The sequence below is a fragment of the Bombus impatiens genome, unplaced genomic scaffold (assembly GCF_000188095.3).
Source record: "Bombus impatiens unplaced genomic scaffold, BIMP_2.2 scf_0664, whole genome shotgun sequence".
Taxonomy (NCBI): domain Eukaryota; kingdom Metazoa; phylum Arthropoda; class Insecta; order Hymenoptera; family Apidae; genus Bombus; species Bombus impatiens.
The window spans coordinates 79,071-93,916 of NT_177083.1; the positions used below are offsets into that span (position 1 = coordinate 79,071).

General features: G+C 34.0%; 1 protein-coding gene across 1 annotated transcript in view; it reads left to right on the forward strand.

Annotated features, from left to right (window-relative positions):
- The window catches only part of LOC100742678, a gene marked incomplete at its 5' end in the record, with an annotated part of 192,300 nt that overhangs the window by 57,318 nt on the left and 120,136 nt on the right, over positions 1–14,846 (forward strand). The window contains one exon of the mRNA XM_033322743.1: positions 14,305–14,349. Coding sequence (XP_033178634.1) covers positions 14,305–14,349 — 45 coding nt within the window. The remainder of the gene's footprint in view (positions 1–14,304; positions 14,350–14,846) is intronic.

Below are 14,846 nucleotides of genomic sequence, written 5' to 3' on the forward strand. Positions count from 1 at the left end.
AGAACTTGGCGACATTTTGCTAGAACTTTTTCCGCGAAGGACACACCTAAAAGCTCGTTTCTAGAAAATTTACTTCCTACGTAAGAGTAGTACGTTGTTTTTTCTATTATTCGTGGGAATTTAATTTTAAAGTATTAAAAAAAAAAATGCTTCTTTACTTTCACTTGCAAAATGTTGGAAAAGTTTTTATATCGTAATGTAGTAAAATGGTAAACATTTAATACAATTATAATACAAGCGTCGATTAAAAAGGAATAAATAATTGTCATCTGAAATAGGAATATTTAACAATATTCATTTAAGAATATTCATTTAACAACTTTTAAAGTAGATGAATTTAAAAAGGATTTTAAATATAACGTGTAATATTAATATTTTTGTTAAATATTAGAGACATTAAGTACTTGATTTCTGAATCATACTAAATCGATAATAATAGTTCTCGTTCTTCAATTGTCTATATAAAGATAATATCATTTTTTCGTGTACTTCTCGTCTTTCTTTATCAATTCATAGTTTAAACGCAATGCGTAGTTTTTTTCCGGTTTGTTACAATTTAGGAGCCGACATTCTTATCTAATTTGGTGACTGTGAAATATGAATGTTAAAATGAAACCTCTAAATAATTCAGCCCGACGGAGTCAAATGAAAATTTCATGTGAACAGTGAAAGATATTCTGCGATTATCTAGAACCAGCATCAACCACTTCTCAGTTCCGCTTATCTCCGATGGTATCGCACATTATCCTGAAAATTATTTTTTTATCGCGTCGTATATTTTATTCGTCACGTCTTGTCTCACCCACTCCCCTATTATTCATATTTTAGTTCGTTTTATGATTAAAATTACATTTTTCTTTGCGCTTATTTATAAACCGTATCTTTTTCGATTCTAAATTAGGAACAATATATCGAAACCTTTCCACTTTGTCAGATTCGAAATTCTAAGCTCTAAAATTCTGGCACTCTTAATTCTACTAAATTCCAAAATTCTCCAGAACTAGTAATTATATCTTTGAATTTTATCAATAGTAACAATACAAGTACGTATTATTGCAACGCACGATACGCATTTGCATAAGGAGTTCTAACTTTATGTAACTCGTAAAAGCGTTTCGTTTCAGAAACTTCATTAATTATTTTCCTAATTATTTTCTTAACTGCGGAAAATTGCAGAACTTTTTGAATAAGTTATCCAGCAGTTAATCGGATAGCGTTTAAAATCTGTTTCGTTAATCTCGCATAATATTCTACGTAAAATTGCACCCTACGACTATCACATGTTCTGAAAATGAATGCCAAAAAAAAAAAAAGGGAAAAAAGATAGAAAAATAAAATAACGCGTGCGGTAATTTAAACAATTTTATTCCAATTAGTTCATATTCATAGATCTATTTTCGAAAGTTGTTCATCGTATTCTCGATTTATATATCGACATGTTATCGTATATAATAAGTTTCCATGTATCTTTATACTTCTATACTACTTCAGGATGTTTGGCATATTTTAATGAAATCATTTTTAAAACCCGCGCAAGAGAATACATTTCACATATAAACTCTCTACACAGACAAACTGAATTTTTCATATCCGAACGAAACATTTTCATACTTTCCCATGCTTTTCACACTCTAAAAAGATTTGACAAAATTCCAAAATACGCATCAGTATCCCTATATTATAAATTATAATTATATGAAATATTAAATCCAGATATTCGAAACTTTCCCTGATATAAAAAGGAAAGAAATATTCGAAGGAAAAATATTCAAGAATAAAATTTCGCCTTACCTATAACACAAAGGGTTGAAGCTGAAAAAGAACATATAGGAATAGTACATATAATATGTCGAGTCCAGTTGGACGCAGGGTATCAAATGGTTAGAATTTACGTACAATTCAGCGAATGGTAGAAAAAGAACGAGATAAATCGTGTGAAAGGTACATCGAGAATAGTCACGGGATAAGGGTGGATTTGCGGATTCTGTTTCACTGCTCGTAAGTGCATTCTCGGCTACGGTCCTGTTGTGCATCTGTCGCAGTCGGCCAACCTGTCCAGTATCCAGTGAGACGAAAGCCTCGCCTTTGACTTAAATCTCGTTCAATTCACAGAAAATCGACTGTAGACTGTAGTGCTAGTCCGGTCGCCGATTCTAAGCTGTAAGGGCTGCTCCATTCGCTGGAATAAGACGCAGTTCGGCACAGGACCGGGCGTACTTGTATTTCACGCGATTGCACATCGAGAATGGATCCGGTGTTGTTCAACGTTCTCGAGTTTTTCGCTCGATATTGGATAAGCGTGCAAGTGTGCGCGCTGAATTCGACGAACAGCCATTTTGCAAGTTCGAATCAGAAGGACGAGCTTCGAACGTGCGATTGTTCGAGGTATCGTTAAATTGCCATCGAGTGGATGAATTAGTCGACGAGCTGATAAATCGTTGAAGGATGAAGTGGTTCAACCGGTATCAAATTAAAAATATGCTCCTTTGCTCCGTTCAGTTTTTGTTCAATTTATCAAAATGATGTGGGGCTGAAAAGAATGAAATATTCGAGTAGCTTGTGTCAATTATTCCGATAATTACATTTCGATGTTTGTTTTAGGTTAATGAATTTTTAATGTAAAATTTGTTTTCAGTTTATCAACATTGTGACGTATAAAGAAGAATATTACTGGAGTTTTTGGAAAACTTTGCTTTCATCTACAGCTCAATTTTAATTTAATTTCATTCGATTCAATGTTTCCTTCCTCTCTTAGACCCAAGGGAAAGTAGATTTCTATTCTGTATATTCTTTCTCGTGTTTTGTATTGCGCGTAATCGATTTGTGAATAAGAGAAAAGGATTAAAGGTAAATGATGAATTACGACCGAGTTTGAGATTTTATACAACTTGACTGAAAATAGTAGGAAATTCACAAAAGTAAATATTAAGTAAAGGTAAAAAATATGAAGTAAATTGTTGGATCTAGGTGCGATAAGTCCAACTCAGAAATAAAACGACATTTGTTTACAAGAAATTTCTATTCCAGTTGCAGGAATAACATATAAAGGAAAAGAATAATTTTTTTCAATTTATCAACTTTACTTATTGTTAATCTACTATTTATTCTTCACTTTTAAAAGAGCAGTTCGTACGCATATTATCTTTATATTCGTGTATAAAAGCTGCAACAATAAAACTTTATGAATATTTATATCTAAAAGTTTTTCTTACTGTTCGCAGCAACAAGCTTTCAACCATTTGTGGCTGTGTATGAACGCCAGTAAAAAAAGGAATATATTTTTACAAACAGAAGAAAGACGTAAAATATTCTATTTATAAGCATTGGGTTTAACAAAAATGTTCCACTCTCTCTCTCTCTCTCTCTCTCTCTCTCTCTCTCTCTCTCTGTGCTTCTCTCTCTCTCTCTCTCTCTCTCTCTCTCTCTCTCTCTCTCTCTCTCTCTCTCTCTCTCTCTCTCTCTCTCTCTCTCTCTCTCTCTCTCTCTCTCTCTCTCTCTCTCTCTCTCTCTCTCTCTCTCTCTCTCTCTCTCTCTCTCTCTCTCTCTCTCTCTCTCTCTCTCTCTCTCTCTCTCTCTCTCTCTCTCTCTCTCTCTCTCTCTCTCTCTCTCTCTCTCTCTCTCTCTCTCTCTCTCTCTCTCTCTCTCTCTCTCTCTCTCTCTCTCTCTCTCTCTCTCTCTCTCTCTCTCTCTCTCTCTCTCTCTCTCTCTCTCTCTCTCTCTCTCTCTCTCTCTCTCTCTCTCTCTCTCTCTCTCTCTCTCTCTCTCTCTCTCTCTCTCTCTCTCTCTCTCTCTCTCTCTCTCTGTGCTATTTTTATTCAAAATCACAAAATACGTACGCGTTGGGTTTAAAAAGAAAGCAAAGCGATTTCGCGTTTTATATCAACTATAGTAAAGCGTCGTAGTTTATTGTTTGCTTTACAGTTTTCATTATCTTCGACTTCGATCCGTTACGTTTCACGCCAGTTATTGAGTTTACAGTGGAAAAGAACAACAGGCTTGTGAAACAACAGTTTGTATGTATTAATTTGATAAAGGAAAACATGGTTTCGGTTTCTTAAATATAAATATACTTTACGTGTATGTTCACTGAATTGAAGTCATTTAGACCATTGTTTCTTTAAACGATAGACGGAAGAATTATTCTCGAATATCACTAAGAGTGATATGGAAAATTATTGAGTTAAATAAAAAACTGCTTAAGAGGCAATAATTATTGAGAATGCGCGTTATAAAGGATTTAAGCAGCAGATTGAACAATATATTATTCAAATAAACATACATTAAATCTATACGCAAATGACGCATTATTCAGCTTAATTCATAATTTGAAACATAACAACAGATATTTATTATTAATATTAATATTGTGTAATGATATTATATAATTATAATACAAAACACAATTATTATTGTAAATATATTTGCGTGGAATATCGATAATCTATATGTATATTACGATGTTAATGTTCTCGCTTATTAACGTCAATATTTTTATTACGTCTGACTTAATAAATCTAATAAACTTGTAGCAATAAGACAGAGAGTAATACATCGAACATACGTATTTCTGTCTCGTTCCTCATTCTTCTTTCGAGCGAATGTTAATGGTAACAATCTGAATGTGCTTTGTGGTATTCAGTCATTTTGAACCAATTCTTAACAGAGAACAATGACTCGAGTGTCAGAGAGACATTCATCGAAATCACCATACACCTCAACGTTGCTACGTAACCAGAATATCCAAACAAATGTTATCGATTACAAGTAGTACTGGCTTGAATAGTATGAATCAGGCGTACGGTACTGTTTCATTGATCAAACAATGTATACGATACAACAGAAGGCATTTATGCGAAACTACGAGAACCATTAAAGGAAGCGAACGGGGAAACTTTTCAGATAAAATTAAAATATTCCTCGGCTAACTAACGTTAACTGTTTTTAGATAGTAATGTGACTAACACGTTACAGGATTAATTATTAATAACAGTTTTTTTTATAACAAAGTACAGAATGAGGGAAATTTAGGAAACTAAAATGAATCGAAAGAGGTTGAAGAAGAAAGATTTTTTACACAATAAAATATTTAAATACATTTATATACTGTACGTTGTTGAGCAATTAAATTTAAGAAATTAAAGCGATAAAATGATAAGTAGAATTAGAAAATCAAAAAACAGTAATTATTAAAGCACCAGAATGTTTCGATGGAACAAAAACAGGGAATATTCCTAAATCCTGTTTTAATCCCAACTTTAATTTAAATTCTCAAGTAAGAATGACAAACATAAATTAGATGGATGTGACGTATCAATAATTTACATCTGACATAACGTAGCAGCAGTGAAATATCTGACGTTTAGATAAATAGATGCTACTGAAATTATAATTCAAGGGATTTAACTGATCCCCGGATAAATATTTCAAACAAAAGCTACATAATCTCGAGCGAAACATAGTTTCATCTCAGTACTTGTTTTAAAAGTGAACGTATAAGGGGCATGCGAAATTTAGTTAACTATTTTAATCTGTTTGTTGTTTCAAACGAAAACATGTATCTTTTAACGTACGAATCAACGCAACCTATTACTCTGCGTAAAAAATTAAAAATAAAATTGAAAACTATTCGATCCCAAAAAATTGATAGTTTTAAAAACACCTTAATTCGGTTAACCGCTTTAAGAAGAAATTTGATTAATATCGCAGAACAAGAGTATAATCTTTACCCAATACAATTTCCATTGTACACCTAGTAAATATATTAAAATAAAATTAACAGTTTCTATGACAAATTAGAATTAGGTGGTGGCTGCTTTCAATAGCAATCTTCGAAAATAAAAATTACACAGCAACGAACCGCGACATTATAATTCACGATCAGCGATGTATCAAAAGCACATAGCCCGTTTTCTACACTTACCCCGACAAACTAGGGTAAACCAGTAAATCCGGCGTGAAAACCATATTCCAAAACCACTCATTTGCCGACCCAAAATTGGCCAGCACTATATCAAATGAAACCAAGCTAACAACCCAAAACAGCCAGTAAAACACTGTCGGCAGTGGAATATAACACAGATCGAGCAAAAACCCGATGATCTACGCGTCATTCATCATCCATCGGTGCAATTTCCCAACCGTGGTAGCAATCAAAATTCACTCGGTCGACCAACACGACCCAGAAACAAAGCCTGCGCGCGATTTACTCGATCGCGATTTCCAATTTCCCTGCCACTGTTCGTTCGATACCGCGTTTTCCATCCAACGGAACGTAGACGAAGCGCCGCGTCAGAGAACGCCGTGAAAACAAACCTATGGAACGATATTCGGCGTACAATTATGGGGCGCGGGTTCAAATATTTCAACGTCGACGCGTCTGACGCGAGCGAGCGGACGAGAGTCTCCACTCGTTACCGCAATTACGCCGTTCCTGAGCAACCATCCATATATCCGTGCATTGTGTCTATCCAGCTAGCATCAGGACCCATCTGTTTCTGGGTGGCCAGTTTGGACAATTGGTTGTGTGCTTTCTGTCGCGCTGTTTCATCCGCGTCCATCGCGGTACGCGTTTCCAATTACCGGAAGATGCGCGGACGATCGAGAGATGGACAGATAACGATCGTGAAGGAATCGCAGGATGATGGAGGAGACGGTTGACGTTGCGAAGATTCATGGTCTGGACCAGCGATTTTTAATTACTGTACCGCCAGAGATGCACAGGTGTGCAATTTTTAAACAATGCGATGCTTAACGACAGGCGAAACGACAGTACCTGTTCAAATATATATTTGTTGGTGCGTCGCGAAATCTTAGTAATTGGTTTCATCGTTCGTTATCATGAAGCGACTGTGTGATAAAATAACTAGTAAAAAAATACGTCACAAATTCAGTTACCTTAAAATCGATACAAGAGACAATTTTTGAAACTTTTTATATAAAAAGATGATTAAAATGGATGTAAGAACCAACTTAAAAATTGTAACCTAAACAGAAATTTTGGGATCTTGCAACAATTATTATCGTACAGTTGTACAATTACTATTGTTGAGGTTATTTGATGTGTGAACAGAGAAACTCGTGGATAAATTGTAAGGTAGAAAATATATTTAAATAGAAGTTTTTTTTGTCCAATTTGGACATTTGGTAGAATTTTTTGGCTGTTTGATTATCATGTGGGTGGCTACGCCCAGCGAGGCTAAATAGAAATGTAATTATAAGTTTTTTTTTTATTTATTAAAATTTACAATCAATTCTCGCATTGAGAATTTTCAGTAATTTTTTCTGGCGTGGCGCAGTGGCATGGCTAATTATTTATAATAAATTAATACTTATTATAGATAGTGTAATTATAAGTAAGAATACAATTTGAGCTGGTCCGAATCCGCACGCTAGCTGTGTTACCCAATAACTGAAAACCCCGAAGCCAACGTCGCCTGTCTACTGTTTATGGTCTGTCTTCGTCGCAGTCTTTTGTCTATACGCTGTCGATGGCTTCAGTGCTTGAGAAAACTAAAAAGACCAGGTGTAGAGTTTCCTTAGATGTGGTGACCACTTCAACAACTATATATAACATAGTAATATAAATAAAAATAAAAAGGAGGACTCTGATAGTTACTTACATATAATATTATTTAATCATTATGAAGACGGAGGAGGATGATCCTGATTATCACCTCGATCGATGCCGCTGTCTAGTGCTTCAATTTAGAACCTTTCTATATTACATACATTGAAAACTATCAGAAGCGGAACGAAGTTCGTTAGAGGCGATTAGAAATGAATTCTCAAAGGTAGGGATCGAGAGGACAAAGGAAATGGAAGAAGCCGAAGAGAGGAATTGAGTTGAAGAGGATTATTGGATAGAAGAGTGGAAGAATTGGAAAAGTGATAGGAGTTGTATGAAGGTTGAAGGTTAAAGGTCTATGCTACGATAGAAAGAACTGCAGGTATTGGAAGTATGACTGTTTTAGAGATGAAACAAGTTCTGTTAAATTTTCAAACAAGAAAATAGAAGGAAATAAAACTCGAAGCTACCTATCGATTTAATAAATTTTCTTTCAATTAGATTTGTATAAAATTTCACGTCGTAAGAAATATAAAAAACGAATAAAACTTTTACAAGTACAGAATAAGATTAAGATACGAAAATAACGTTGATGTCTAGTAGGTTTTCGATGCTATGAGCCAGTGTTTAAGAAGTTAAATTATTAAATTAGTAATTACTACGTATTAATATTAATGACAAATATTAATATATAAACTACAATTTAAGAAACAGAAATGAAACTATTACTGGCGCCTGCATGCTTGAAATACCAATAATGTAGCTTGTCTCCCGTATGTAGCCTTCCTACTTCAAAACGTTATAGATGAAACAGAAATACTAGGAGCAAAGGATACTTGAGTATTTATAGTAGCAGAAGAAATTGCGATGCGGATGGAAGATCAGGTGCGAAATAAAGTGAGCACAAGTGAAAACGAGTTTCAAGAAGGATTACCGCCGTTAAAAATACACTTTTTACTCTGAAAATGAATGTTGCTAGAGCATTTTTAAAACGAGGTCTTTTACTGCCGAAAGTTCAGAGGAACGAAAGGAATAAATTCAAAGGAAGGAAAATACGTATAAATAGAAGGAGAAACAAATAAAGGAGTAGAAGGAAATGAGAGGTTCGAAAAAGAGAGTAAAAGAAGGAGAAATAGAAAAAATAAGTGGAAGGAAGAATAAAGGGAGGATTAAATGACAAGAAAAGAAAGAACGTAGGATGAAACAGGAGAAAGGAAGTGCAGAGGAGTGAAAAAAGAAGCGTAGAGTGATGCGAAGATAGCAAAAAGCATAAGGAATGAGTTATTTGTTCGCCTTTATGTCTGGCGTTGGGGCATACGAATGTAAAGGATCTACAGGATTGAAATATCGATGTTGAACAGTGAGATTGCTCGGAGAAATAAATTTAAACCCTGCTATTATTTACTGCAAACGTATGTCAAAAACAGAGTAAAGAAATTTGCAGGAAGATGTCAAATATAATATTATAATTATATTAATTTATATTATATTATTAAATATTATATTAAATTAATATAAATATATATATATATATCTATAATACCATTTTATAAAATTCTATAAAACCTACGTTACAAGGACGTGTAAAATTTTAGATTACTATTTAATTTTATTAGGTTTGTAATAGCTATTTAATTAATTTCATATTGTGGTGTAAAATACATCAAATTTCAACTTGCCTAGTAAACTGATATTATCTTCCATAGTTTGATAGAACTTATATATCCATAAAATTATTTTATAAGACTTTAGAGAACCTATATATTCTAATAACTATCAATAGCTAATAACCAGATATTTAAAAACCATCCATATTTTAACAACATCTAAGCTTTTCTATCGAAATATCTAAAATTTAATTAATATCTGAAACAGGATTTGGAAAAGCAATTCGAAGCAGAAATGATTGAGAACACATCTATCGAGGTATTACGTACACCGTGTAAGTAAATGCATACGCTTAGTTGGTAACTCTATCTGAAGCCTCGGGATAACTGTAAGCCTCTCGAAACTTTCGTGTACATGTGGCAAGCAACGACTAACAGAAATTCCAGGAGAAAAGTGGTTTTAAAAAAAACTAAAATAGAGAAACGCTCGCTAGACGGCTGCCGTTCGTCTGAATTTTTCATTTACACTCGCTACTCAATTACGTGGAGGATTTATCACGTTGAAGCATGTTTTGCAGCGGACAGGCTGAACTGCAGCGCGGAGGCCAACTGCAGGATAAGCTTTGGCTAAATAATTGCGCCGTGTCGCGACGCACCTCTGGGCCACTTCTGCTCCTTTCTTTCGCAGTTCTTCTCGTTCTCGCGAGCCTCTCGCCTTTCAAACTTCACGGAAACGTTTAAGCCCTTCTCCGTCACCGTTTTCTGTTCGTTGGTCTCTCGGTGCTTCTGTACTCGTCGTCGGTTTTTTTATCTAATTAAGAGGCGGTCATTTGTTATCGTTGGACAAAGTTCAAGGTTTTTATTCGATGAATAGTTGCTGTTACTTTTTGCGGACGATTCGATAAGATAACATGAGGTTGTTGCGTAATGAATGACATTTTTTTTAAACAAAAGGAACGAATAAGCTTAGCTTGTTTTGAAAGGACAATTTTTAATCAAGACAAAAATAATGTGAATGTACGAACAAAATAATACAAACGGAGATAATTGTCGGATATTTTATGATTTTTAAATTAGTAAAACAAAAACTCGCACATCGAAGAACGACATTTATTATCCATTATGCAACAAACTGGTAGAAGAAATACGTGTGACGAATTTTATACTTGTTTCAAGGAAGATGATTTTTAAATTACTAAAGCAAAAGCTCACACATCAAAGAACTGCGTTTATTATCTATTGTGCAACAAACTGGTGGAAGAAATATGTGTGACGAATTTTATATTTGTTTCAAGGAACAGGTAATCGCTGAAGTTATTTTCCTAACAACGATCATCGTCATTTTATATTTTCTAAAATTAACAATTATAGAAACTATTTTGCAAAGAGGTTCAAATATGAATTCAGTTGAATTTAATTTTTATTTGTTTACGACTAAAGTGTTGAATGTTAAAAATTGTTCAAATATTCACGTATAAAGATACGTAATAGAATATTCTTTAAAGAAATGTAAGAAGTAAAAAAAGCGAAAAAATATAAATCACGGTTTACGAAAGAAAGGTTAACGTTGATTTAAGAGAAATCTATAATCGAGCAAAGAGTGGAAACAATAAACGAAACAATAAATCAGCAACAAACGGACAGTTCCTGATGGCGCTCTATTATCATCTATTGATTGATGTTGATACGAACTGGCCCATCATTTATGGTAACGTTGCATGTAACATGGATAGCTCGTGGCTTGATTTAGATCGATGTTTCGCATGTAACTTCGTGCTGGACAGTCGTTAATAAACAAACAATTCTTATGGTTTATGCATGAAGGAAGGATGAAAGAAAATATGCAAACTATTTGAAAAAATAAATGGTTCCATATTCTGTGAAAAAAAAAGTTTTTTAAATTAATATTTTCAAAATGAAAGGACAGTACCTATCATATGAACGTATATATATTTTTGAGGAAAGTAATTTCCATAAAACTATAAGTTTATAGGTGTTTAAATTTACAATTAAATTCTACGAATATTTATATTTCTCGTAAGGATCTTCGACATTGTATTTTAGATGCTTTTCACAAAATCACACGAATATCTTTCGCTATGAATGTTGCTGGCTAATTTACGGAATTATAAAAATCATTTCCTATCTGATCAACCTCAAAAGCAGGAAAATGCAGAACCAGCCACTCATACATCAATTTCACCGAGCGGTGAACAAAACACTTATGATCTAGTGCAGCGACACGCGTCATTTTTACAACCCTCTCAATAACACTGCGTTGCAGCAACACACAGATTTGCATGAACAAATTTACACGCGATACGATCTCTGTTAGCAACTTGTCACCTGGTTTACATCTGCAAAGAAGCTAGGTATGGAAAACAAACGTTGACCGTTAGCGTCAAATCCATGTTCTAACACGATAGCAAGTTACATTCGGAATTACATTTAGTTAATCCGCAGAAAAGAAAATTACGAATCCAAAAGAATCGTCTATTTTAAGATATCTGTAAAATTTAATTCTAGAAAGGGACAATTTATTCCCTACTAAAATTATACTTATATTGTTCAAAACAATTAGTAGATCGCTGTTGCATTACGAACTCAAAATAACAAGACGAACATATTAAAGAAAAATGTGCAGATATAAAGAATAAGTTTTCCCCTCTTGATCTATTTGCAGTATTAAAATGAATTTAAATAAAGAATTCCGATACGAAAATTACATAATAGAATAGATAATAAACATAGTAAATTATTTGATTTCGCTTTGTCACTTTCAAGTGCGCTTACGTTTAAAATTGCAAAAATAATTTCAATCAGATTTTTAGACCAAATCCAAACGCTCTGCTATAAGACGACTTTTCAAATATCGATAGTTTGCGATCGGAAAACTGGAAAAGGATTTTAGTACTTTCAGCTGTTAGTTTTCACTTATATCAACTTTTTAACAAAGCAATTACACGAACAATAATAAAGTTACATAAATGACGCGTCTCTCTCACGTGTACTGAGCCTGAAAGCGAACGAGAAGCGGACGGTAGATCGAAAGGATCGCGGCGCAGCCTGGCGTCAGCTTGTCCTGTCGTTTTTCGGTGGCGATCGGCCGTGTTCCCTGGTACCAAAATGCCGTCGATGCGATGGAGAATGTGCTCCTTAGGACCGCGAGTTATTTTAAGAGAACTGGTTTGGTCGCTGTGCTATATTTACTTTTCTCCGGCACGCCAAAGTCATTGACAGCGTCCTCTTGCACGGGCCTCACCTTCCTCGTCCTTCGAATTCGCCTGCAACATCCAGATCGATCCCAATCTTCTTCTTCTTCTTCTTCCATGCGTTTATTTTGACGCGAAGACGTCGGCCAATAGCACACCTTTGCAAAGACTTTGAAAAATCTCTTCCAGGCCATCGGATACGAGTTCGCGAGTTCAATTGGAGACGATTGCCGCAGTTTGAAGGAACAATGAGGCAAAAGCAATTTTAAGAATTTGAAGATGTGCTGAGACGCTGAATGATAGGGTTCTAGGGTCGAACGTTGAGCCGAGGACAATGGAGATTTAAGGTCGAATTCGATTCTTAGGTTCATTCTTGCGGGAAGCCATGTGTGTGGTGGAAACTTGCGGGGTTTTAGCGAGTTCATTGGAAAGTTGAATGTGCGACGTGTACGTACGTGCTGTGGCACTCTATTTCTGTGTTGTAGTCGATGGGCTGTAACGTTGTCAGCAGTAGACCGTGGATGTTTATATAAATTCGTATTATTTTCAAAATTGATCTCGTATATTGTACAGGAGCACCATTCGCTCACATTGATAGAATTTTGATAGAATCTTGGTAATGAAACATAAAATATAATTAATGGTACATGGCCAGATAGATAGATAGAAGGTATTATATAAATAAAATATGTTGCTAAATAATATTATATATTTAAAAGCTAAACAGATTATAGCCTTTCACATTATATAATCATACGTAATTATACCCTTAAATTATACAAATAGTGAATGAAATTCGAGATTTTATAGAATTGTTACCTTCCTATATTGCTTATTTATATTCCATTGAATTCGTTCGTCTTATGATTACAAGAGAATGATTCAACGCGATAATTTTAAATTTCACATATTCGCGAATTCGATTTAGAAATAAAACGAACATTCGAAGCGACGTTAATTTTATCTAAACCGAGTTGCTTACCGAAGTACTTTAGATTCCAGGTCAACAGGATAAAACTGTCTTTGTTATTTTCGTAAACGTTTATTCTTGCTTTGCCGGATATTTTTAGCTGTGACTCCGCTAACCACCATGCACCCTGTCATAGCTTGTACATCCGAAATATTGTTGCATCGAATTTATACGAAATTAATGCCGCCTCGCGAGTTAAGAACGAGAAAGTCGAAACTTTATAACGCGGGAGGAGAATGCGAGTCGGGAAAGTCGTAAAATTTCTGGAAGTACATATATTTAACTTACCAGTTTTATATCCGCATTTCAAACTGAAATAAATTTCTGCAAAGACATTAAACGTATTCAAACTGGAAGAAAAAATTCGGCAAGATATATAAAATATAAGTGTTTTTGTTTTTAAATATATAATAACAAATTTTCGCGTGTACGTAAATTGTCCCGTTATTTTTCATTATTTCGTAATACTCTAGGAAATTTTTATGGTCTACACGGTCTTTATTACGTTGAATATTACGATCTCGTGTTAGATTATGAATTTACATTTTATAATTGAAGTACTGCAACGACAGTTTCCGTATTTTTTAATCTCGTACTTTGTAAAGTTTTGTGGTTATTTCCATAGTTATTCAACCCTCCCCCTTCCCCTATCTGTTTCATCCAATTGTCTCACTAGATTATATATAGATTATTATAGTTTTCTTCATAGAATTTTATTGGAATCAGATATTTTAGCTTCATTTATTTTTGTACACACGTTAGAACATATAAACAAATTTTCTTAATACGATCTATAAACAGATTTGTCAGAAAAGTCTATAAACATAATTGTTACACAATTCGAATAAACATCTATAAACATAACGGGAGAATGAATTTAGTAATAAATATTCTTTATGAATACGTTGGTAATAAATATTCCTTTTCTAATCTTAGCATTTCTGATTTCAGGTAATGCTTCAATTACAACCAAGTTACGAAACATAATTTTCTGCTGTAAGTACGGGATAAAAGGTAATCTCAGTTTTGTGAGCTTTTAATTTCACGTAGAATTACGGTTCTCATTTTGTCGATGTAATTTTCCGTTAAATTAACGTATCCAAACATTGTTAGCTCTTTTCTCTAAAACATCTCGAATATTACGAATCGATTTTTTTAAAGATCCTGTCCGGATCATCGTAGATTCTTCTACAAGTACCTTAGAAGAGGAAATTATTTCATTTGTTTAATAACAAGTTTTGATTAACTTAAACGAATATCAGTTACTAAGGCAATAAAATATTATGCAAACGTTATTATATTTATAACGAAATACAATCTGAATTGTTTTCTTATCAAATTAAAAGCTAAAACATTTCTCAAACTAAGCGAGGGTAGAATCGATTGAAATAACACGCGAAACGGCACCATTATTCGTGAAATGGTCGAGTTAAACGCGCACCAGCACGAAGATATTTAGTTATTACGTTAGACTCGGCTTCGTCTCGTAGTTT